The sequence below is a fragment of the Vidua chalybeata genome, chromosome 10, assembly GCF_026979565.1.
Source record: "Vidua chalybeata isolate OUT-0048 chromosome 10, bVidCha1 merged haplotype, whole genome shotgun sequence".
In the NCBI taxonomy this organism is placed as follows: domain Eukaryota; kingdom Metazoa; phylum Chordata; class Aves; order Passeriformes; family Viduidae; genus Vidua; species Vidua chalybeata.
This window is the reverse complement of record NC_071539.1, coordinates 9,828,375-9,854,379: the sequence shown is the minus strand read 5'-3', so window position 1 is coordinate 9,854,379 and position 26,005 is coordinate 9,828,375. Positions and strand designations below refer to the sequence as shown.

Genomic DNA, 26,005 nt, shown 5'->3' with positions numbered 1-26,005 from the left:
TGGAAAAGACAACTGCTAGTCCTAAGTATGTAATTACTTATGCTGTCAGTAGAAACCAAATTTTAATGGATTCTAAAATGGTATTGAAAGAGCAAATGAAACCAAGATTAGTGTATAAATTTTTCCAGAGTTTTGGCAACGTTTTTATAAGCATTCTGAAGTGTGCAGAAAATGTGCAGATACAGTAGCTGTACTGATACAAGGGAGGGTAACTATTCCAGCATATGTCATCAGTCCTTATCCTGTCCACAAGTCAGGTATAAAGTGATATAGCAATTCTGCCATGTTCTCCCCTCAAAAAAGTGAGTGCTCTTGGTTTGAAAAATAGATTTTTTGCTTGTCTGTTTACTTATTTTTTTATTTGAACATTTGTGGTCAACATGGAATTAATAAAACTTTACAAACACTGGTTTCTGTGATAAATCTGAAGGAAATAGGAGAAGGCTGTTAGCTGGGGAGAGCTGCTGTTTACATAGACAGATGCTAATGATAAAGGAAGTTGTAGCTCAGTAAGCTATCCAGTGATTTCAAAATTTAACTTAAGGATAGCAGGAGATCTCCATGCAGAAGTAGTTAATCAGCAATCTGAATGAATTGTAGCTCACTATGCTGCAGCAGAGTGAAATTAAAATAAATAAAATAAAAAATAAAATAAAACCAGATCACGTTGTTACTGCCTTCAAAATTGTGTAAAAACAGCCATATGACAATGAGTAATTTTTTTGTATTTTAAGCTTGTATTAGTCAAATATTTTATTTTGTGGCAACCACAAGCTGTAAAGTGCTTCCACAGTAATTCTGTGCAAATGCCTTGGCAGCCAGCCTCTTCTTTTTTTTTCTTTAGCATGCTGGAGCCATTAAAACTCTGGGAGTTGGATATAACACAGACTTCATCTCAAGAGTACTTATATTAGTTGATTCAATTAAATAAATACAGTTTATGCCTCTGGACAGACTGTGGTGCATTCCTGATGCAACAAAGCTGTGTGTACTCTGCTCTGAACATACTCCTTGGCACTGAGCTGAACCCAGTCCTGTCTGTTCAAAACAGTTCTAAGTAATGAGTTTGTCATGTGGTTCAGTGCTAATTTAAGTAACAGAAGAGACCTGTAACATCTGGGTCTTCCACATCTCATCTCCATGAGGAAAAGGCCCTGAGTGTGCACACAGCCAGCTGGACTGACATTTTTTGGGAAAGCATGGCTAAATGTGTCCCATGGCTAAATGTGTTCCATGGCTGCCCCAGGAGCGAAGGTCGCAAAGTTTAGGCTGTCAAGAGTAAGCTCCTTGATTTCCATCAACTTTGTTTCTAGGCAGCAACATGTCAAGGTACATGCTGTAGGCTGTGGACCTTGGGAGTTGTTTCAGTGCTAACAGCTGCCTTCTGGCAAAGAACTGACTGCAAAATTTCTCTCTTATTGTTGATATGATGGATAAGAGCCAGATAGGTTCTTGTTTACCATGTGACTTTGAGGCCTTGTGTCACTGACAGTCACCTGATTGGTGAGGTGAGCAGATTTGTGCTGAAAATACCAAAGGGTCCTGATATTTAAAATAATTCTGCTCTTTCCAGAGCAGAATAAGGCTTGCAATAACCCAAATATTGTCTTAAAAGAGATAATCATCTTTGTGTATTTTTAAATCATTGTTAATTCAGCAAGTGATGTTTAATTACTAATTGCAGTTGTGATCTGATTTGGTATCACAATGTGATTTCTTTAGTCTAAAATTCACTTTTGTGATTATATGAAGCTAATTGTTTAGGCATTTCTCTCACAAAACCAGTTGTAATCTAGAATAGAATTAATCTGACTGTAGTCTATGTGCATCAGTGGCCGAATCCCCTTCCACCTGGTGTCTTACCTGCAGGGATACGGATGAATTACGAAGACCTGAAACTCTAAATTTGATGCAGGACAGAGAGCATCACCCAGTACTAAGGAGTTATGTGGACAGGACAGAGAGGTAGGGAAAAAGAAATTGAGTGTTTCTGCTGATTCATTTTTATTATTTTCCCATCCCTCAAATAACCATACTATGCAGTTGTTCCTTTAGATGAGGATCATGTGAAAAATTCCTGGTTTGGTTACTCTTAGAGAATGGGTATAAAGTACTGAGTATCTCAATGTAGTAGGCCAAGTGTACAATCCCACTGGTACGTCTTGTGCTGTAAAAAAATGTTACTACAATTCAGGAGAAGAAATAGAAATGACTTCACAAAATCTGTCATTCACAGTGAGTTAAATCATCACCACAGCTGTTAGTAGACAGTTACTCTTCTGATTTCATCAGATACTTGTGTGTCACTGACAATTTATGTATGCAAAATTTTTAGATTTAAGATGAAAAGTCTATTTGCTCTCTGTTTTTGCATTTGTCAGACCCCTGCCTGATTCACCTTATTTTCTTTCGCTGTCAAGTCACCAAACCCAGGTAACACATAGAATTTGAATTGTTTTGAATGAGTTTGATGTAAAACCAAACTGATGTTACCCATAAGACGTGGGTTGTTTCTCCATAACCCACCTGCAGCTCTGACTTCACAGCCTGATGCCCTGTTTGATTGCAGGTGCCCAACACAGACTCTGAGCTGCACCGCCGGCACATCGAGCGCACGCGCCGGGAGGCCCAGCTGGCAGCCCTTCAGTACGAGGAGGAGAGGATGAGAACTAAGCAGATTCAGAGAGAAGCTGTCCTTGACTTTGTTAAGGTGCTTCCTTTCAGTACCTACTTCATACTGTATCTTTTCTAAATCCCTTAATTATAACTAATTGCCATGGTAATTACTGCGTGTGTGTTATGCTCCTGGCACTTTATAAAGCATTTGGGCAAACAGCATTTAAGTCCATTAAGTGTTGGTGCTCTAGCTTAACACAGGAGAAGCTAGAACTGGGGAGGAAGATGGAAAATTTACCCAAAATGTGATTGTTGCAGAGAATTCTGATTTTTGCATATTTCACCTCATACTTTCAATTTTCATTTGCATTGATGTGATGGGATTGGTTTAGGAAAGAAGAGTCCTTTATCTGAGAAGGAGTAGAGTCAGTTTAATTTTGAAGACAAATTTGGCAGGGAAGAAATAATCATGCACACAAAAATATAATGCTGCCTGATCTCTTTTGCTATTTTGTGATAATAAAATAAGTTAGTTCTGAGTAAAGCATGGGTGCACACCTATGGTACATCAGGCACTCTGAACACTGTCTTTGCTGTCTCTATCTCTGCACTCATGTCTTCTGCTTAACATGCCAGTTTATTTATATGATAGTTGATTTGAATTTGTTTTACTGTTTGCTGTTCTGGTCACTTACCTGAATCTTACCACCACAAATTTAAGAAATGCTACAGTTAATATTTATTTTGGGTTTAGAGTGATCTACAAAGAGGCAAAGTTTATGGTTTATTGCATATATTTAATATATAAAGTTAGTTTTAAAAAAGGGTCCTAGCTGCCTGAAACTAGGCTTTTCATTAGGAACAACTATTCTTAGGCTCCTGGCACTATTTTGTAGTAAAGTTGCTTATTAAAAATTCAGCTCAGTCTTTTAATTAAAAGAATAAGCTTATAGGATGTACATTGTTCATTAATGAGTCTCCTGGGGTTTTTGGTATGGATTTGATTTTTTGGGTATTTTTCTTCTGTTTCTTTTGTTGTTCATGGCCACTTTATTCTCATCAGTTAAATGCCTCCCCTGAGTTGTATTTCGGGTTTATTATGCATCTTTAATATGTACAATTTTAAATTTTTGTTTGTTTGTATGTGGAATGAAGGCTGATTTTTTTACTAATATCAGGGAAGTTTCAGCTCAGTGAACCCAGTGCATGTTCTATTTAAAAAACTGATACCTCTGTTTTAAAACACTTTTAAGTTATGCTGCTTTGTTGTGAGCTTTTATTTCTTTGTGACATTTTTTTAAGTTTTGTTTTTTTCTTTTTCTGTGTAGCAAAAAGCCTCCTTAAGTCCTCAGAAACAAAGTCCAATGGATAGTGAGGTAAGAGTCCAGTAAGAGCATTAGTAGGGATGTCAGCACTTAAATTCTTAGCTCTCCATTAGAGTTCTTTTCCTTATTGTGGAAAATACCTCAAAACTAGATTATAGCATAGTTTTTTCACATACTATTAAGCCTTGGGTTGGGTTTTTTTTAATGGGCTCAGTCTAGTATTTTCTTCTATTGGTGTAGATTGCCTGTCCAAGTGTGTTGTTTTATTGTTTTTTGTATGTTTTCCTATGTTCTCTGCAGAAAATACATTTCATATTCTATTCTAACCTGCTCCTTGTGAGCAGTACAGTTTATATTCTAACAGGAGTGTTCAGTCACGTTACAGTGTTATAGTCATCCTTCACAAATCAGTTTTCTCCCAGTTTCCTCTTACTAGATCACCAGTTGTCCCAAAAATATTAAGCTTTAGAATTTTGAGGGCTGTCAGAAAAAGAAATAAATATTTTTTTAAAGTTTTTTTCTACTATGATTTTCAATAATGTAGTATTTATAATCAAAACCAGATAATTCACTTAGTAGTGTTAATCAGATCAGAACTTTTAATATTTTAACAAATATGATAGTTCTTTAGCAGGGTTTTCCAACTAACTCTTTGGGTTAGAAAATTACCAAAACATGGGGTAATTGAAATAGTTTTTTGCTCCTTTTTCTTCTTAATGTTTTTCTGTTCTTAATTTATTCTTTTAAAAGGTCCTTTGTTCTACCAGAGTCAACACTGTGAATGCATAGTGTTCTGTATTTGCTTGACACAACACAGAAAGCAGAATAATTTATTCCTTACGTAATGCAACTGCACTGTAATTCCTGGGTCATGGGGCTGTGTATTCCTACAGAGTTACAGATACTTCATGGATTGTTTCAAAGAGCCTCACAGTGCTATAAGCAAGCAGTACATGTTCCAAAATGTCTGTGTGTTCTCATACCGTGTGTTCCTGACATCGTGTGTGTTTCTGACATTGCTCCATCTCTCCCACCTCCCAGTGTCCCTTTCCATCCAGAAGGTCTCAGCATACTGATGATAGTGCCTTGTTAGTGGTAAGATCCTGCACGTAATGGCCTTTTTCTGTGGCACATTCTAGAGCATAGAAATTACAACATGTTATGATTGTCTCAGATTAGACCAACTGTTTTAGAGCTAATCTAAATAGCATAAAACATGACTTTCTCTTTTGAAAAGTAGCTTAGCTGTGAACTATGATGTTATGAATATGTTGACACTTTTGCTGTCAGACATTTATTAATAATATAATGATGTTTTTCCACAAAATAATTAAAGCTTATATTTTGATTAAGAGCAGAAGAAAAATACTGATAGTAAAGAACAGTTTCTAAAATGAAAAATTCACCTCTAGTTCTTCTGGTTTGATTTCTTTGCCATTCAGCCTGCTTCCTAATTAATGTGCTCTTCAGTGTAAAGGAAGTGATTTTATGCTTAGTACAGCCTTCTGCTTTAACTTATCTGTGTCCTGCACATGGGGGTTAGAAATACTTGGCACACGAAAAGTGTTCTACTTACGAATGCTACAAATCATTAAATACTCCTCATAGAGTTTTATTGTTTATTAGTGCAAATGTCTTAAAAATAATCTATTTTGAACACTTATCAAAAATAAAAACAAGTGTGCACATATTTCATGTTTTATGCTATTTCTTCCTTTGTGGCATCTTAGCAATGTAGCATAACTAAAATTCTAATTAATGTCATAATCTAATTAACATCTAGAAAATTAAAAATACACCTGATTTGCCTGCTGTTGCATGACTGCATGCCTAGAATTCATTTTCTTGATTTATATACTTCCATTATCTGCCTAAATTTTCTTTAGGCAGTGCTCTTGGTTAGAGTGTCTCTCTCCTGAACATGTTGGTCAAGGTATTTACTGTGTCTTTATTCAGACTTTTTGGGTTTTCTGCTTTTGTAAGACTAGCACTTTGTGGGTGAGAAAGAAAGCATAAAATGTTAGAGAGAATTTTAATAATTATGTGGCTGTTTTGAGAAATCACTATCAATGAGCATATTAAAATGTGCTTTCATAGTTAGGTCATAAAAAGCATGAGAACAGCAGTAGTTTGGGTTGAGATGATTCTCTGTTGTCAGTGAATTTGTCTTTGGAACATATTTCGAAGACACCTGTAAGAACCCCAGTTCTATTTGATTTTGTGATCACATGACTTTTGTTGTAAATTAAGATATAGAATTTTCAGAAACTACATTGAAACCAACTTCCATTGCTATTTGTTTCCTTTCTTGTCTTTAACCAAGTTACATCCTTTTACATCATAAAAAGTGACCAGACTGGCAGGGAATGATTGAAAGCAATAATTTCTCTTGTTCATTTTTCTTTTGGTTCCTCACATTTTTCAGCAGCACTAAATTATAATAGTATATTAAATGCTGGGGTTTCTGATCTGTAGCCCTCTTCTGTGGTGGAAATCCACACTGTTCCTAATAATCATATATGCCAGGGCAGCTGTTTCTGGCAGTTACTGTAACTGAAACATTAGGCCCATACTGGCTCATGAATTTGTACCATCTTTTGTTTACACAAATGTATTTTATATGGTAAAAACTTGTTCAAGGAAATGGTCATCAGTTTACATTAAAAAAATTATAAGAGTTTACATTGCTTTTACCTTTTTATATTCTGTTGCATTTCATTTGACATTTTCCCTATCCTTATGGTTTGAAATTTAGCTAGGTCTAATTTCTGAGGACATAAGGAAAAGTTTTTAAAAGTACTAAATCTAATATATAGTTAGAAAGCAAGTGAGCTTTTATTTTAGTACTTTGCTCTTCTGGCATTGTTACTGCTTTAACAAAAATTTTCATTGTGAATCTCCTTTTTAAAATCTTTGGTATTTCTTTTGGTCATCTTGTTGTTGTCTTTAATCACTAATTAAAATTAAAATGTATTCTTGCACAGGTTACTCTGACCATTTCCTTCTGTTTATAAACAATGTCAGGACAGTTGGTTTGAAGTCCCAGAATGATTGTCCATACCTTCTGTGAACGTAATGGTTCCTTTTAGTTGTAGTTGCTCCTGCATACCTGTGATTTGAAGTGGAGTCTGGCTGTAGAACTTCATTGCACACTATGGTGGATTTCTTTGGGTTGACCTGTGATAGATAACCAGACTAAAATGTTGTTGAAGAAGTGAAATCACTGGCTTCTCTGAGAAAATAAAAGTGTTATGTTAGTCAGAACATCTTGCTGTTCTCACAAGGATAGTTCCATTTGTTACAACGGAGATTGCTTTTCGAGCTGGTATCAAGCTTTCAGACTTGGCTAATGACTTGGCTTCAGCCTTTATTGCTTCTAAATCTCATTTTTCTCCAAACAGTTTCTTGTTTTCTCCTATACTGTCCCTTACAACGTTAATACTGTCAAAGGGGGAAAAAAACCCAAAACATCCTCTCTAACTGCTGCTCAATTTCTCTGTTGTGAAGCCCACAAGGTACTTCAGAAGCATCAGGCAGCTGCTGTGACCTCTTCCTCTCACAACCTTTGCGTCATTGCTGCCTTATGCTCCCTTCCTTGTGTTGTTTCCTTGTTGTGTTCTCAAATGTGGCCTGAGTATGTCATATGACTGCTAGCACATAGGATCTCTGAAACATTTGAAGTTAAGACTGTGTTTAAGTTAAGCACCAGAGTGTTACAAATAATGATGGTATGGGTAAAGTAAGCAGCACTTGACTTATGCAGACTTGTACCCTGGAGTTTTCTCTCAGACCGTTGGCATTCATTTGTGTATTCAAATGTTTAATAACCGAATTCTCTTAAAATATCCTTATTTGGTTTGTGCAGAGTTCTGGTTGGACTCTCCTTTGGCACTCCCCGTATCTGCCGTTGTTTCTGGCACAGGGAAATTTTTGTGACTTCAGTGCTAGACCTAAAGATTGTGTGCAGCATGTGCAGAGGGTGGTGTAAGTCTGAGCTGCAGCATTCTGGCTCCTCTAGTGTTGTGGCTGCCTTTTCTCACAGTTGTTCTTTGCATCACTTCTTCCTTTCTTCCCTCTCTTTCTTTCCTTACTGTCCCTGACAGAATGGCTTTGAGCCTCTCTTTGTGTTTGAGATTGACAATAACACCAATACCATTAAGAGGAGGCCAGGCACTCGCAAACAGGTGAAGAGCATGTGGTGTGTTGGTGTTGTGATTGTCCCTCCCTGTGCTGTGCCATGTCCCTTTCCCTGTGCCCACTGCTGGGTGTGTGCATAGTGACCACTTCTTGCTAGTCTGTGTCAAGCTTGCCCTGCTCTTTTCATACAGGAAAAACCAGACGCATTGATGTTACAGACCACCTAGTTCTGGTTTGTTTTAATGTTCTCATGTGATAGCTAATGTGTTGTCTAAGTCAAGTGATATTTGAAACTCTTAAAAAATAAAAAAAAAACCACCATTTTGGCTCTGCCCTGCTCTGGAGAAAGAGGCAATCTTGAGCATCAGCTCTAAGTCTGTACCGGACCTAAAAACTTTTGTGGTTAAGGCTTGCCCTGAGGATAAACCTTCCCTTCTAGTCCTTCTGGCTGTGCCGTTCTGGAGTGGCAGAAAAGTTGCAAATGCTTTTAAAACCAACTCCCAAATGTGTCTTTCACTACCTGTAGAGTTTCTAGGTGTCATTTGGTATTCTTTCCTGGGCTGAACTGTCACTTTGCTGTTTGAATGCTGTTTCAGAAAGCATAGTGAGCCATTCAGTCCTCAAATGTTAAAGTTCTGATGGTGCTTTCAGTGAGACACAGGAGTTGGCCTTCTAGATCCACCTGTCAGTGACAGATGGGTACAACTACAGCCCCTGTTCTATAAACAGGAAAAGTTATTTATTTGGCTAGTTTTGATATTGGTCATAATTGAAATGTGACTGCACTTTATTTGTGGCAGCACTGTAAATCCTGACACTGACATCTTCCCCAGGAGTGAGATTTTACCTGCAGAATCTCATTTACTTTGTGTGTAATCACAAGGACCAGTTGTTAGTGTTTGTGGCAGATACAAAGTGTGTATTACCGAGCCTCTTGTACATGGGTTTCCCTGATTTTTCAGACATGCATAACATCCTCAAAACACTAAAAAAAAGCTATTTATTTTTAATTATGTTCTAGAACGGACCGTTGTACAGTAAAACTGATTTTTTTTAACGGCATAGGTGTTACTAAAGAAGCTTTTGCCTCACTTACTGTTCTTAATTACGTTTTTAATGTCACTGTATTATATGTAAAAGAAGCACTATACCTCCCAGAAAGTTCAGGAGGGTAGGAAGTAAGTAACTAAACTATAGTTCAGCAAGTATTGATGTGTTGCTTGTTGAGTGTTTCTAAGAATGTGATTGTGATCACCTCTTCATTTTTACTTCCACCTTTGTGTATGACCTGTCAGCTACTCACTAATTCTGCTACTGCCTTCTCTTTCTTTCTGCATTCAGTCACTCTCAGGGTTGAATCAAGAAAGCTGTGCTACTACCCTGCCTAGTGCCTCTACCTTCAGTCCTGTCAAGGTATCTCTTGCTATTATCATTCACCACTAGAGCCAACAAAAAAATCTCGGATCCACACATCGGTTTAAACAGGTGTTAGTCTGTCAGCATCTAATCAAAAGTTCAGGTAGGGTATGAACCTGATTCACCTGATTAAACTGTAGTATATATTACCTCATCTTAGCTTTAGGCTGTGTCTACAGGAGACCTGATCTATAAAACATGGTAACAAGTCTCTCCTCCAAGGGGTTCTTGGTTGTCTTTGATGTTGCTTTTTCTGTACAAGATCATTTACTCTTGATCAAGTTGAGTTCATCAAAAGTACACTTTTCACATGTCTTTGCCTGTTTCTTTCTTTTCTGTGGAAACTGCTGTGCTGAATTCATTCCTCACAAGAATTCATTAGTCTGTGTAAGCACTGTGATGAAACCACAGTGTGTTTCACTGGGGACAGATGTTCAGTAAATAGCAGTTCTGCATTAGCAAAGGTGTCAAAGAGGAGTATCCTTGTCGTGGCTGCTGTATTACCAGTTCTGCATGTTGCTTAATACCTGTTTTTTGGTGTCCTCTTTGCAAAGAGCGCTTCTCAGTTTGGGTTGGAAGAAGAGTTAACAATGATCTGTCATTGCATAGTCAGTGCTGTTTCACCATTCTTTTTCCTAAGGAAAAAGAGCACTTGTGTCATTTCTGTAAAAGAAAAAAACTTTGTCTCTGCAGAGATAAGACTTGGGAAACAACATACAGTGATTTTTCTTATTTCTGGTTATTTTTCTGAAACACATTTAGATGGCTGGAGCTTTTCTTAAAACACAGCAAACTAAAATGTGTCAAAGCTTTTCCAGATTAGGACTATTCATACTCTTCTGCTTTTTTGTTCACAGAGTGATGACAGATCTACCATCTCCCCTGGCTCACCTACCGCTCAGACAGGTAACAGGGACAGGAAAAAAAATTCTGAAAAATAAGATCAAAATGCCTGCTTGCTTATTTGTCCTGTGGAGAAAGGGGAGCATCTGTTCCCACCTCTGTCTGTGGCACTGCTGTGTGTGAGAATTTACCCATTTACTTGGGTCTCCTTAGAAAACACAAGGGAGGAGACAACAGGGATGAAGTATGTCCTTAGGCAGAGCATAGGGTATGGCTGGTTTAGGCCTTCATAGAGGCTTTGGCACACAGATGCATTCAGCAAGAGTCAGAACAGTTGTTGGAATTGGTATGTGGAATGTGCTTTGCATGCAAGTGCCCTTGGAAATGCCTTTTCCTGCCCTGCTTTTATCATGCATGGCTGTAATTTATTTTGTCATCATTACATTAAAATTTTTGGTTTGTTCTTTTTAATTACCACATTGCTGTACCCATTTCCTATTTAAACTCTAACCATTTCCTTCTTCCTCCTTCCTTTCCTGTGCCTTTCCACATTTGTTTAGTCCACCTTTCCCCTCCATATCCTGGCCATGCAGCCCCGCCTTCCTATAGAAACCCTTCCCAGCGACCTGAGAGTTTCCTTTTCCGAACAGCTGTCAGGGATGGAGCCAAGAAAGGTAGGTTACGTAGCTCAGAAATCAGCTAGTTTTGCTACATTATATTGACATCTGCATTACCTGAGGCTTGCAGTGTTTTGTTACTTCAGGTCTTTATCATCAAACTACTTTTAGAATTCCATTTGTAGACAGATGACATCAGATATGTTGTGAACAAACAGGATTTTATTTGGAGCTGCCCAATATTCTTTTGTCATATCTGTAGAAGTGTGAGAATTCACTCGTCCTGGTCTGCAGTTACACCTTTTCCACACAAGCCTTCAACAACTTGATAATTCTTGCATTGCCCAGTAGCCTGTAACAGAATTGCAATTTCTGGAGAAAGATAGAACCGTTTCAACATACTGCTTGTGGCAAAACTTTGTCATCATTTGTGCATGACTATTATCTAACAGAAAGATCAGAATCTAAACATTGAGGCAATTGTGTTGACATCTCATTTAGGTTGGTAGACCATTAGTTTGATTAATAATCAAAGGTAAGAAAGAGATTTGTGAAAAGGAATGTAATGTACTCATTTTGGAACTTTGTGTGCAGTGCAGTAGCAAATAACACAGATCCAAACTGTGCTTAGTGATTTTCTTTCCTTCATGCTGCTGTTTTAGCTGTTTCTTCATCCTCTACCTGTGCCTTGTCTCCTGCTAATGATTCTGCAGACCCTCGAGTGAGACAAAATTCCAAACAGCGGGAGGAGGAGCTGGAGCTGATAGAGCAGCTACGCAAGGTCAGTGCTGCCAGCAGCCAGAACGTGAACATAGCAGGAAATGCGCTTTGTGACCCTCTAAATCTCCTTTGTCTTACGGACAAGTTTCACTGAACCGATAAGGGGCACAGTTGACCAAAATTAAATGGTGTGGTACAGTCTCTGCACTTCTTTCAGTTGGGTGCAGTAGTGTTCACTTGGTTGTTTGTGGTAGGTAAAGTCAGCTTCAAATTCTATGTAATAAACTATGTTGTCCTGCTCTTAAATGTCCAGTGAACTCTGCTTTTTTATGTGTGCTTCCTTTCTTCCTTATCAGCTTTCACACTTGTAAGGAGCTCCCTGGAAAGTTGCCTTTACAGTCTCCTTTTAATGTCTTTTTTAAAATTCTTTTTTGCTATAAAGCTGACAAATAAGCAGATGGAGTGCAGAGACTGCTGCCAGTCATGCTGCCATCATGGTTTCTTCGTGTGCTCTAGATCTGTTCTATTGATTCTTGCCTTATCCTTAGTTAAGTGCAGAACACTTGAGCCACAAATGTTTCTAATATTTATGCTTTTTGTCTGCCATGGGCACCACACTTTTGGTTTGTGCCCAGGTACAATAAACAGGAATATTGGAAATGCCTCATGGCATTAAGGTACTTGCCCCAGACTTGTTTCTGCAGAGTATGAAGGGATTTCTTGAGGTGCTGTAATTAAATTTTCCCAATAAATAAGAATATACTTACTAAAGGTAATCTTAAAAGCCATAAGCATCCCAGATAGAGAAAATTCCCTCACTTAAGGGGGAAGTTTTGAAGTAAGGACAGTCTCCTTTCTCTAAAGGAGAAAGCTAACTACCTTAGATAAAACTTGTTTGCAGAGGGTGTTTGCAGACCCTCTCTTATGTTATCTCAGATTGCTTTCTGTGTAGTCTGTCTCTTGTTCTGCTCTCCAGGTAAGCTTAATTTTTTTTTTTTTTTTTTTTAATTTAGATACAGTATTACAACTCAGTGGCATTCACACAGCATTTTAAATGAGTTGGAAAGTCCGAATTGAATTTTTATTTGTTCTCTTAAAAAAATTCTAACTACCTTCTTTTTAAAGGACTGGTTATATCAAATAGTTCCAGTTTTATTTTAAAGGCAAAAATATTGTCTTGACTTTTGTTAATTGTGTTGTCCTCCAACCCACAAAGACAATTATTTTCCCTTCTCTTGGCAGAACTATTCTCTGAGAATATGCATGGTTAAGAATACTGTTCCTAGAGCCTGATTTCCATTATTTTTGAATAATGGTTGTATTAGTCCACTGTGCTGTACAATGAAAGCTGTTCTTCGTTGAACTTAATTGCTCCCAGACTGTGGCCAGCCCTGGCCACAGTAATGCATAGGGCTTTCCTTGGGGTTATTCAGCAAGCTGGTTGGAAATGCCACGAGGACGGGCAGAGTTGTAATGCAGGAACTCTGCCTCGTACGAACTTGAGCAGGAGGAACGCAGCTCTCAGCTCCCCTGTGTGTCCCTGTTGGTTTCCCACAGAACATCGAGTCGCGGTTGAAGGTGTCACTGCCCAGCGACCTCGGGGCGGCTCTCACGGACGGCGTCGTCCTGTGCCACTTGGCCAACCACGTGCGGCCCCGCTCTGTCCCCAGCATCCACGTGCCCTCACCTGCTGTTGTAAGTGTGCAACAGTGACGCTACTTTATAGCTGTCCGAAGTCCTGTAATCCAGACAGACACTAAAATCAGCAGTCTCCTCAGTGAATGTACATGACAAAAAATAACAATCTGTGCTGTTTAAAAAAGGTTGGTAGTGCCACTAAATTAAATTCTGTTTGTGTTTGTTTCATTTAAAGGAAGTCCTTTCTAACAGCTTGTAAGCAAATTTAAAATTTTCATGTGCTCTCTAAGCACATTAACTTCAAAACTAGTGAAATATGAGACAGTTCAGCATGAAAACTAAAATAGGATATTTTAAAATATCAAAATGACTGAGAAGATCAGGAAAACATAGTAAGGAATTACAACAAGTAGGATTCCACTACACAAGACAGTGAAAGCAGGCAGAGACCAAGTTGAATCCTGTGTCCAGAGCACTACAAATTCATCTGCTTAGGAATTTTAGCAGAACACATTCAAGATACTTGGAGAACAGCATCTCCTGGAACAAAATGAATCCTGTCATACCTTTATGATAACAGGAAAAAAAGCTGGCTGTGTCAGGGGGCCTGTGAGAGCAGGGAAGTACTGCAGTCTATTTTGTAAGGAAAGCTCAGAATTAGAGAAAGGTCAAAATCTGACTTCCACTTTGTGTTTGTGGAAGTCAGAAAGTTCAGTGAAAATATTTAGGATCAGCTACTCGAAAGTAATATGGACAGGCAGATTGCTTGTTCTGCACCTTTAAATTGTATGAATAAGTAAAAAAACCAGAGATTGTTCCTTGGGGAAGAAGTTGAAACATGCATGTAGTCTTCACTTATCCTTCTTTTGGAGCGAGTCTTCATGTTGACTGGAATCTGAACTGGCACTTGCAGGGCTGCCAAGTGTGTCATTGTGGTTGTGTCCCTGGGACTCGATGTGACCAGGCAAATGGCCTCGTTATTTTGAGAACAACTGAGCTGGATACACCAACATTTTAGGCAGATTATGGGATCATTCCAAGCAAAGGCAGGGAGCCCCTGCTCAGGAGACTTGCATCAGTGAGATTTTTTTTCAATGGCCTGGTTTGATGTGCAGCTGAATGTTCTGTGTTAGGAATTAAATTGTGGCTTTGTCATGTGAATCCCAAGGAAGAGGCAGCCTGGAGTCGCGTGGCTCCAGGAGCAGAAGAGGCATCACATCACGCCCCAGGGACAGTGTGATCTTTGTACTCCCTTGGTCCTTCGGGAGAAAGAAGCCAGTGCTGGCCTTTAACCTGCTTCCTTGGTGGGGAAACACAGCACATGAAGGGGTCAGAAGAAGCCTCATCACTTCCAGAAGTGTTGAACACCTGGAGGCTGCTGCCTGCTGCTCCAAAGCATGCTCATAGGAGCAGGGAACTTGGGTCTCTTGAACCAGAAGAGAATAAGCTTTGAGAGCAGGAACAAGACAGAGCCTGTGCTGTGGTATGTCTGAAGAGGTGTGAAAACTGACTGCAGAAAAAACCTCAGTTGAAAAAATGCCAGTGAGTGCAATTCAGACAGCTCCATTAAACACATCTGCAAAAGGCTGACAAGCAGCAAGCTTCACTTCCAGTTTTCTGACATTATTTTTTGATTTCATCTAGCCTTTATTTTTTTACCTCTTTGTTAATTGAAGTATGGTTTGATATTTATATAGTTTTGCATTATAGTAATCCAGAACAGACTCTAGATTGCTTTATGTCATGAAATTGCTCTGAAATAACAGCATGGAAGCCATGCATTTCATCAAAAGACATTTTTAAAATGATTATACTATAGTCACTAAAAGTGTTAGCCAGTTTTTTATATAACACTGTGTATATAAATATCACAGGGCTCAGAACTGTCTTTTTTTTAAATCATCCAGCATTCATAACTTAGCTTTTCATAAAACAGCTTTGAAAACTGGGATGGTTTTCTAAGAAAAGCAAACTTCAGCGGAGTCTGCTTTGAATTAGATGAGCTTATGTCAGCGCAGTGTTTTTGGCAAAGAGATTTATTAAGAGTTTTATTTAAATAAAATTTAAAATCTTTTAAAACCTTGCCAGTTAAGAACACTGTATGCCTTTGCTTCTTTGCAGCCTAAACTTACAATGGCAAAATGCAGACGAAACGTGGAAAATTTCTTGGAAGCTTGCAGAAGGATTGGAGTGCCTCAGGTATGTATTTCTGATGACCTGATATAATGTTTCAGATGCAGTTTTGCCTGGTGCTTCAGAAAATAAAACATTCTTTGGAATATTGGATTAAAACAAAATGATTAAAAGTTTAGAAGGTTCAGGTACAAGCTGTCCTGCAGTATAGATCAGACTTACCTTGTGTGGTCTTCCAGAGCAAAATGAAGCCAGGTACAGTTCATCAGAGTGTAGTATATAGATTTTATATTTTAGTACAGATTCACTTAAATACTGTACATCAAATTCATAATACCTGATGGACTTTGAGTCTGCCTTTAGAACTGGTTCTATAAAACCAGTTACATTTTCTCAATATTAGGTATGTGACAGGTTAAAACTGGGATAAAATCTGGATGATGGTTTGCATGTGGGTTTTTTTTATCCCAAAGCTTTTCATGTTCCTTCCCAATAATTCTCTTACACGAATGTCTTTACTGTCTTACCAACAAGTCACAGAATTATTGGCCTTTCTCTGATGGTAGCTATCTTTGCATAGTTCCTACTTCTTTTGTTACGTACCAATGGTAGAAGTCTGTCTTCCTTGTCCTCTTTTGAAACTTGTAAGATCTAAGAGGTGGACGCATAATAAATAGTCCATCTTATCCTGTTGGTCCCAGTTATCCTGTTTTATGCTGTCCTATCCTTTGCACTTTGTCTTATTCAGCAGCTCTCTTAGTACCAATAGTTTCAATATATTATATTTTTCCTCATTTCCCTTCACTGATGGTTCCCATCAGTGCACTAACTGATTTGGGTTTTTACATTGCTGAGCATTGGTGTTTTTGTTGTAGGTGCTGGTTTCTTTTGTATTCTGAAAGGGAGAAGTAGACCCCATGACTCATTTTCCAGCTACATCTAAAGGCAGTTCTCGAGTCAGTCATGCTGGATTTTCTGGTGTTTTCAGATCACTTGGAGACATTTGAGCCACTGGGATTTTAGGATGACTTATTTATTGAGCTGCCTGTCAGTTTCACATGGCTCAGTGGTGAATCTTGTTGGAAAGGGCTAGGGAGTTGTAAGTGATTGTTAATGCTGGGAGATCCTGCACTGCTTTGGTCCCCTAAGAACCTTTGGACTTTCAATCCCAGCAGAACCACACAATATAAATTCATCTGGAGCATTGTACAATTCCATCCCAGCTTCCCTATTTATAGCTCCCTCAAGTATGAAGATACAATTTTTATGGGATTGCAGTACAAAGATGATCATTGGAATGACCCACAATCAAAACCAAACAAACAAAAAGGCCAATCAATAAAAAGTCCCCTGAAAACCCAGGCTTCTCCATCTGCTACCCCTGCTGTGTAGGGCCCTCCTGTTTTTCTCATATATCTTGTTTTAATGTGAAAGAGTTCAAGGAGGTTCTCTCTGGGAAAACTTAGTAGAATACCCCCCCTGAACTCCAAAGCTGCTCTCACATGTCTGCATTACATCTCTACTGAGATGTGAACATAAGATACCTGTATGTAAGAATGGCATGGCAGCCTGGTATGTTTTTCTTGAAAAGTTGCCTGTGGGTTTTTAATTTCATTTCCATTCTAATTACAAAAATAATAGGCTTTCTGAAAGCATGGATCCATGTAGGGGTCCATGGAGAAGGCTAAGGGGAAAGCTACTTTCAGAAAGGGCTAATTACAGGCACCACAGCAGAGCAGCAATTTCTGTAGGACTTTGGTCGTTTTAAAGCCCTTGGATCAAAGGAAACCCTCAGCTGAACAGGTTGATCCGTGCATCTAGATTTCACTGATTATTAGCAGTTACCTGTGGGAAAGGAAGACAAGAGACACACAATGGGAATAGTTACAGAACTCTTAAACTCTAATTAGTAATAGATATTTCTGCAGGATGCTGCATTCAAGCATCAGTTACACATAAATAATTCCTTGTCCTGCTGTTTTCATTAAGTTACATGTGGAGGCTGAACTTTGGTGAGTACTCAATGCCAGCAGCGTCTCAGATACCTGTAACCTCTTCACTTCTGGAGAAAAATGAGTTTCACTAAGGCTTGTGTAAACTGCTGTTTTTAACAACAAGGAATAATTACATGTTGGAGCTGGAGAGGTGACAGGCACCTCACTGAACACTAAATACTGACATTGAGTTCTTTGCAATGGGAGCCTTGCAGATTTCTATGTGAGAATTAACCAGCTGTGATGTGCTTCTCAAATGTGTAGGTTGTATCTGAGATGTCTGATAACTGCTTCATGGATGTTGCTATGGCTAACTGACTGACCTTTTTTTTCTGTCTGTTTTCCCTTCCTGCTCACACACTCTGGACAGGACAATCTTTGTTCCCCTTCTGACATTCTCCAGCTAAACCTCAGCGTTAAAAGAACGGTTGAGACTCTTCTTTCCCTGGGGACAGATTCAGAAGAATCCAGTCTTGTGTCCCTTTCCGTTCAGCTCTGGGGCTTTGTGGTGTTTTACTGTACTCTAATGCTAACGCTCTGTATGTTCTATCGCTGGGTCTTTTTTCTCTAGTGAAGGATAGTGGTGCTGCTTCCTCCCTCCATCACTCCAGTGCTTGGGAACAAATTCTGGGCTTTGCCAAGACTGTGTGTATGAAATGCTTTGTTTCCCACGGATGGGACAGAGGTGACAAGTACAGTGTACAAACACGTTGGTGCACCCACACCACCATCCATGACCCAATTCCCATTTGTATTTGCTGTGTCACGTTGAGCAGATGAAATGCTTTCCAAGGGAGGAGGTGCTGTCCCTGGGCTCCAGCGAGGGCTGAGGTCAGGACATGTGGTGCATGCTGTAGTCTGCTGACCAGTGGTGTAGTGAAAACTGCAGTGTCAGTTCGTGCCTCTGTTCCTCCATCTGTATAATGGGAAATGCAAGTATTTTGGTAAATTGCTTGAGGATTATCTGATGAAAAAATGTTAAACAATGTGAAGTATTTTTTTCAATGTCAATGTTCTTGATGTGATCTCACAGTCTTAGGAGACATGGTCTGGTGTCGTCCACAGAACTTCCTAACTGGTTTGGTTTTTGACCCCCAGTCCTTTATCCTGCTTCTAAGAGCATTTGATTTCTTAAATTCATAGACTCTGCTGTATTACTTTGAGTCAGGATTTTTAAAACAACTGTCAGTGAATCCTGAGTTACTTGAACTTTATAACAGTTCAAGCAGAAAAATTTCAGAGAAATTAAGCTCTTCAACAGCTTTAAGAGAAAAGTTTTCTAGCACAGAAAGAAAAATCTTTATGATCCTGTCAGATGCTACAGAATGTCATAGCATTTTCCTGTGATCTGGATAAGACTTACCAAAAACTTGTTGAATTGTCCCTTGATATTGGGCACTCCAGCCCAAGCTTGTTCCATGCTTATTCCCTTCTTCCTCTTATCCTGTCATTTTCAGAAACACTTGTATCATGCAATTGCACAAACATAAGGCCCAGCTGCACAAGCACTCTTCACTGTTTTACAAAACTCAGGTAGTCTTCCATAAAGCTTCACAGCCTTTCCCTCCCCAGGGAAAGCATCCTGGTGCTTTAATGCTTTAATGTCTCAGGGACACCTCAGAACTTCAGGGCACTCCCCATGTGTGTAACAGACCGTGTCTCCTCAGAGTGGAGATCCATTCAGGGAGCTCTGCTCAGAGACCAGAGACAGGCAAGTGTTCAGGAAATGGCTGTTCCAAATGTGTCTTCAATAAATTTTGTTATATCTGCAAGTGCAGTAAGTGGCTTGGAAGCCCAGTGCAAGTGGTGTTGGTATTCCAGCCATATCCTAGAACACCTCTGAAGCACAGTTTAAGCTGCACAGGAGTTCAGTTGCAAATGTGGTTACTACCAGTAAAAATGTTTATGTGTATATGGGTCTCACAAGCTCTTGTACCATGAAGTGAGTTTTTATCAAAGGAGCAAGTAAGAGCTGCTGCCTTCTGTCCAAGTCACACAAAGTGTTCTGTCCAAGCCAAACATCACTGAGTAAAGAAGGGACTTCTGACAGGGGGAGATAGCTTACTTAAAAGTAAAACAATTTTTGCACTGCTTACTGGTATGAACTAAAATGAACTCACTTCCTGTGTTTTTTAACTTCTAATGAACACTGTGATAAAAGCTGCAAGGGGTTTTACACTAACAGTGCCTTCCAGTTTTTAAATTTTGTTTGTCATTACTGTCTGTGGTATGGAGTCATTCCAAAGCTTTTCCCCCCTTATCTGTTTGCATACGTAAGAAAAAGATAAGGCATATTTACTCAAGTTTACAAGTATTTTCTCAAAAAGCACACTTTTTTCAAAGTAATATACATTTGCTGGAAGAAAAATGAATTTTAGCCTGAGCATATGGCTTTCTATGAGAATTGCAGTTGGGGCTCACTTGTTTTCTCTCTGCTTGGAGCTTTGAGGGAAGAGTGTTGGCTGCCACTGCTTGTGCTGAAGGATTTCTTTAACCTCAAAAATCAGTAAAGACTCAAGGAGTGGAGAAATGCCAGTTGATGTGAAAATGACACATGAAAAATAGTCTCTGTAGCTCTATAGGAAGGACACACTTGGGTTGTTTTCTGTGGATACAGAGAACTGTTGGATGTGTATCCTGACTGTTGTGGAGTGAGGATGGCCAGGAGGTGCCAAGGACTTCTGTAGGATGAGGCTTTAAATACATCTTAGACTGAGAATAGCACAACTATTAATAAACACTTTGAAACCTCTTTTTGCATGTTGTGTATTACTGTTACTCCTCAGGATGATTTTGGGGGCCACCCACTAAGCGGGGGCACTTTGGGGAGGTGAATGAGTGGTAGTGACTGCTCCCCAGCAGGGTTTCCCTCATGGCTGTAGCTGAACAGGCTCGTCCCAGGAGGACTCTCCAAAAGGTGTGATTTGGGAAGGAAGCTGTGGTTGTAGCACATTGGTCATATTGAAGCAACCCCCTCCTCAAGTTCATCTACTTCGGTTATTTCATAAACTGCTGCCATCTCAGTGTGGGCAGAGATGGAGGACAATTTGCTATTCCCCTTTTCTCCCACAATCCTTTTTCAAATTCTTATTTATACAGTTTTCTATTAAAAGAACACACGAGATTAGCCCAAGGCTATCTTTCTTGAGTAGTCAAGGTCATGGTTCCTTTGTCACAAGCAGAAATCTCATGTCCTACCCCTATGTTTGTGTGCTGCCTGTCCATAACATTTCATATTTCAGTCACCTTTTGCTTAATTTTTTTTTTCTTCTTTTCAGTTGAGTGGTTTTCATCCATTTTGTTTTTGTCTTTGTTTTGTTCCCCATTCAGGAGCAATTATGTTTGCCTCTGCATATTTTAGAAGAGAAGGGTTTGACACAGGTAGCTGTGACTGTCCAGGCGCTCCTGGAGCTGGCACCCCCAAAGCAGCAGCCACTTCACCACTTGTCTGCTGTGTAAAGACCTCCGGGACCTTTTGGGTTACCTTGGCTAAGCAGAAGGACCTGAAGACTTTACTGCCCATGCAGTGCATCCAAACACACAGAGCTCTGTTCTAAGGAAATGAGTTTCCATGATTCCTGACAGGAATGTTTTACTTCATTTCTCCATTTTTTTTGGAGATCACAACAGTTTCCAGAAACATTTTTATTACCAATATTTTTGCCCCTTATTTAAAAAAATGAGAGTTCATTGGGAGGAGGACAGGGAATGCTAGTGGCTGGCTGTTGGAGCCAGCTGTAGAAATGGACTTTGCAGGATGAAGAAATGGGTTTAGAGTCTGGAAAGCAATTCCTAGGGGAATTTGTAAAAAAAAAAAAAAAGGGTGTTGCTGCAGTGGGCACACAGGGAATTAAATTTCTTTCCTTACCCACAGGGTGCAAAGAAACGGAGTTTCTTTGCCTCCAAAGAATGACGATTTCTATTATAATATTTTTTAAGTTGCATCACACAATCTTAACTTGCAGTGTTTGATAACAGGGTTGAACCTCACACAGCTGTCACTTGCCTTGGCAGGTCCTCATTACTAAAAGTCAAAGAAAAAAAAACACTTTTCCCAATGGAAAAATGACTGTATGTTTTCTCTGCCAGAAACACCTTAGTAAAAGATACTAAGTCAGATCTGTTCAAGTGGGATTAATCCCATCAGCATTCTTGCTGTGTTCACTTTCTGTTTGGGTTTTAGCATGTCTTTATCTGAACACTTTTCCAACAGCAGTGGAGGGAGATTGCCCCTGTCCTTACATCCCCTTCTGGTGGTTTTGTGGGATCACCAGAATCCCTGCATTTCCCTGCAGTGGGAACAGTGCCAGCCTGCCCTGCTGGTCATTAGAAGCCCTACCGGCTAACAGATTTATGAGGGGCTGAACATCCCCTGCAGGCACAGAATGGATCATGTTAAAAGCACAGTTCTCAAGTTCCCCAGGTGGGCTGGGTGTTGTCAGAGCAGCATCTGTGCTAAGGCAGCTCTGAAGGGTTAGACAAGGCTTTCAATAATGTCCTTTATTAGTTGGAGTTTATGTAGAGAGATATGCTGGTTTTACAGAACTGCTATCACTTCATTCCTCTTTCCTTAACATAATAATGGAATTTCGCTGTACAGAAGTGGGAGAGGCAGCTGACAAGTTCTGCATTTTCCTGGAAAGCTGATGTGCAAAATAAAGACAGGTCTATATGCTCTGGTCCTAGTGACAAGGCCAAGCTTGCTACTGGATCAATTAACAATTCTTTTTTTCCCCCCCACAAAAAGGCCTCACAAAATCCAGTTTCCACCCATGCAGTTTCCTTTGTCAGGTTTTGCCCAATTCAAAGCATCCCTGAACATTATGCTACTAATACATGGTACATGTTCTGAAAGCAACTCCAGGCATCAGCCATATTCTGTCTGGGATATATTTGAAGCAAAATACACCGAGAGGATTTTATGCAGATAAAGGAAGAAGAAATGGGAACAAATTAGCTAAAAGTCATTTTTGCAGAAGTAAAACCTGCTGTGGGAGCTGCCAAGGACTGGTTTTAGCTGCATTTTTCCCCTTTTGATTTGCAGTTTTGTTTCCATTTTGTTGTGCTTCATGTATTTCTTTCAAGGCCCATTGTGGTGATTGTTGAATCCCCTATTTCTCATAATTATTCCAGTTGCTTCTTCTTGGCATTGGTTGGTCACATTTAAAGTGAAGAACACCTGGGAGGTGTTTAAGAGTGCCCAGCTGCAAAGAGAAACCTCCTCATGCTGGGCAAATGCAGTGCCCTGAGCCCTGCAGGGAATGGAAGTGCCAGGAACTCACAGTACCCACAGGAAGAGCAGCTCCACACAGGCATTCTTGCCCCCTTAAGTAGTTTTTGTATTTCACTTGATGCCATTGGTGAGAAGCATTGTTCATTCCCACAGGGTTACACAGAGGTGTCTGAAGTGTCTGCTGCAGTTTGCTGGGGGGAAGATGCTGCCACTCACAGGCAACACCAGACACAGACAGAGTGTTCCTGATGTGTTTGTCTCTGCACGTAATTTGAGAGAGAGGGAGGCACTGACTTCATCTTGGTTTCCAACATTAAGTCACCTGTTGTTACAGGGACAGTTGCATTTACCAGCACACCCATCATGGGCTATTTAAATACCCCTGTTTGAAGAAAACCATTCCCTTCATGGATTTGCAAGGGTGTGGTGATTGCTCCAGCACTGAAAGAAAATGAAACTTAACAGTATTCAGGTTGGTGGAAATTTTGTCATTTAAATATAGTAGTTTTTAATGGGGTGGGGGCTTGAGTCTGGCCTGTAAGAAGGAGCCATTTCCTGTTGGCCTGAGTGGCTCATGGCCACCTGTGGCTGGAGGCCAGGCAGGCAGAAGGTCCCTGGCACCGGGTACTTTGTTGTGAGCAACGTTCACTCTGGAGTTTCAGCGTAGGTAATTGTGTTAGTTTGACATTTGTAATCTTATGTTTTTAGGCTGGCAAGCACTAAATCTTGTCCAGATGCTTAGGACAAAAATTCAAACCTGAAGTTTCATCATGCAGTTTATTTAATGTGTTATACCAAACCCACTTCAGTTCTCTCTTGCAAAATGGGTTGGGATTTTTCAGTGTAGTTATGTGCAATTTTTATGTATCCCATGAAAAGAGTATTTGAAAGAAAACATATATAAAGTTCTATTCAGTGTGTTAAAGCAAAGAAGAGACTCTCTTTCCTCTTCGGGGCATTTGTGTTGGAGGATGTGGGAGGGATCCACTTCAGTGTTCTGTGCTGCTGGTGTTCCTGCACTGACTCCATGGTGTCACACTCCCTCCTCACACCTGGCGAGCCCTGAGCAGTGTCTGAGGCTCTGCAAGGTCACACACTCCAGGTGGAGCGGCCCAGGCACTTGGGAGCCCCTAATGGCACTGGGAGGCCAGGGCAGAGCAGCTGGGGGTTCCCCTTTGAAGGAGAGGCTTTTGTAAAGGCCCTGCCCCCTGCTTAAAATCCACCAGGGACAACTCTTCACAGCACCAGAGCACCTCTGTTGTTCTTGGTAGCAGCAGGATGGCAAATGGTATTCTTAACCCTTTATGACTATAAATGGTTCTTTGAAAAACTGTTTTAGAAACAGAGGACTTGAAAGGTGAATTTGGACATCAGAAAATTCTTTTGTATAGATATTGTGATGTTCTACAAAGTGATCTAATTTTGTTATTTCTGAAAACAGTGTAAACGTGTAAGTAATAGAGTAAAGGATTTTAAAGCTTCATCCCATGCTGTATGTCTGTAAATACATTCCATAATTTCTGTTCCATATAAATGTGTCTGAATATTGTATATTTTAAATCGCCTGTATTCTGCCAGTAGTGTGAACTTCTAGCACATTGATAATATAAAAGAAAACCATGGGTATTTGAAATAAAGTTTTAAAACTTACATGAATTGCAGTATTTCTTTCTGCTGTTTTTCTGTTGCACCAACGAACATCACATCCTCTGTGTCAGCTGTTTGTTCCCCTTCCACATCATCCCAGTTCACATCTGATGGACCTGCTTTGATTTTCTACTTTTCATAGTTAACCAGGATAGGAAAATCACAGTATTTTTACACATATTTTGCAGCCACATCAGAAGCTTCTTTTTCGGTATTTTTGACCTTCCCAGAGACTGATTTTGTACAGAATCCTTTGCTCATCTCTCCACAGCCCCTTGTTTTTTTCCTTCTCTATGTAAATTATACATTCTGGGTTTGGGGTTTCCTGCTGCCAGTCCTGTTGCTCCTTGTTCTCATCCTTTGCTTTTGGCCTGTCGTGGGTTTGAAGTGTAAAACCCCTTCCTCCTGACCCTGCTGCATTTGAAAGGTTTATTCTTAGCCAGAATATTTAGTCCTCTTTTCATCTCTCCTCATCACCAGTTTTATTATTTTTTAAAATATAAAACTGCAAAGCGTAGAAATTGCCAGAGATCCACAAACCCTCCCTGCTTTTGTTACCCCTGTGATGCTCTTCCCTGCTCACCAGGCTGCTGCAGCATCCTTGTCTGACTTGGTTGCTCTGTCAGCCACAGGGGACAGCTCCACTCCTGCCTCTCTCAAGGCTGCCCAGCTCTCTTAAGGTATTTATTTCTCCCCCTTAATCTAAAGTTTCCTCCTAACCAGCTGCTTCCCAATCTCCAGCGTTTCTTCTGCATTTAATTCCCAGGAAAACCCTCTCCAAAGGGCATATGATTTCCCTGCAGAAAATTCCATGGATGTACATTTTGATCCCATCTCTCCACAGCTGGAAAAATGGAGCAGTACCAACTGTGGCACAGTTCCTCAGAAGCACTGGGTTTGGGACTCTGCTCGCAGCCCGGGATGTGCCAGCCTGTTTGCTTGGCAGCTGCACAGCTCAGACACCAACTCTGCTGCAGATTCCATGGAGTGAGGGGAGGCTCATACAGAGAGCAGCGCACTGAGATGAGCTGGTGCAGCCAAGGAGGCCGGGAGGAGCTGGATGGGTGCCACTGTGGCCACAGTCCCCAGCCCAGAGTGTGTGGCAGGTCACAGGGTTCAGTCAGGTTGCACACCTGTGCCCTGTCACTGCCCTGCAGTGGCTTCATGTGGGAACCTGAGGTTCAGCACCCCAACTTCATGGGAAAACCGTGTTCCACTGCTGCCTCTGTTTCCAGAGCTACTTCATTTTCTGCTGAGAAGCAAGTGCAGCGCAGCATCAGATTTCAGTTGTTTGGCTGCATTAATAAAGCGTGCCTGGAGTTTGATACAAACAGCAGAGATCTGCTGCCCTCCATGTCATCCTGCCTTTCCTTAGCTCAAAGCCTCTGGAGAGTTTTATGATCAACTTTATTCCTTCCACCCAAGCAGGTCACCTGTTCACACCCCCATCACATATAGAAAACACAGGTCTGTGGTGAAATGTACTGAGTCAGCAGTACATGAAAAGGAAGAGTTAAAATTAGGAACTTCAGTCCCAGGTTTGCACTGAGACACTTTCTGCAGTGGGGTGTAAGCACAGTCCTGGCTCTGTTCCTGCCAGCACCAAACTGGCACTGCATGGGGAGCATGGAAAGCAAGGGCATTTGTTCAGTACCAATGCTGGAATGGGAACTTGTTCAGGTTTCA

The 26,005-nt window shown here is 40.2% G+C and overlaps 1 protein-coding gene across 8 annotated transcripts in view; it reads left to right on the top strand.

Moving 5' to 3' along the window:
* The window catches only part of LRCH3 (leucine rich repeats and calponin homology domain containing 3), a 61,453-nt gene extending 37,131 nt beyond the window's left edge, over window positions 1–24,322 (top strand). The window contains exons 11-23 of one of the 8 annotated variants that reach the window (XM_053951516.1): window positions 1,870–1,965; window positions 2,382–2,433; window positions 2,570–2,710; window positions 3,945–3,992; window positions 4,983–5,036; window positions 8,045–8,125; window positions 9,420–9,491; window positions 10,352–10,400; window positions 10,898–11,011; window positions 11,617–11,735; window positions 13,232–13,369; window positions 15,434–15,511; window positions 17,810–20,191. In XM_053951516.1, the coding sequence (XP_053807491.1) occupies window positions 1,870–1,965; window positions 2,382–2,433; window positions 2,570–2,710; window positions 3,945–3,992; window positions 4,983–5,036; window positions 8,045–8,125; window positions 9,420–9,491; window positions 10,352–10,400; window positions 10,898–11,011; window positions 11,617–11,735; window positions 13,232–13,369; window positions 15,434–15,511; window positions 17,810–18,010 (1,243 nt within the window). In that variant the 3' untranslated portion in view covers window positions 18,011–20,191. Of the gene's footprint in view, window positions 1–1,869; window positions 1,966–2,381; window positions 2,434–2,569; window positions 2,711–3,944; window positions 3,993–4,982; window positions 5,037–8,044; window positions 8,126–9,419; window positions 9,492–10,351; window positions 10,401–10,897; window positions 11,012–11,616; window positions 11,736–13,231; window positions 13,370–15,433; window positions 15,512–17,809; window positions 20,192–20,769 lie in introns of those variants that run through there. The other 7 variants (XM_053951511.1, XM_053951509.1, XM_053951508.1 and 4 more) reach the window with 7 other exon arrangements.
* Window positions 24,323–26,005: the final 1,683 nt, after the last annotated feature.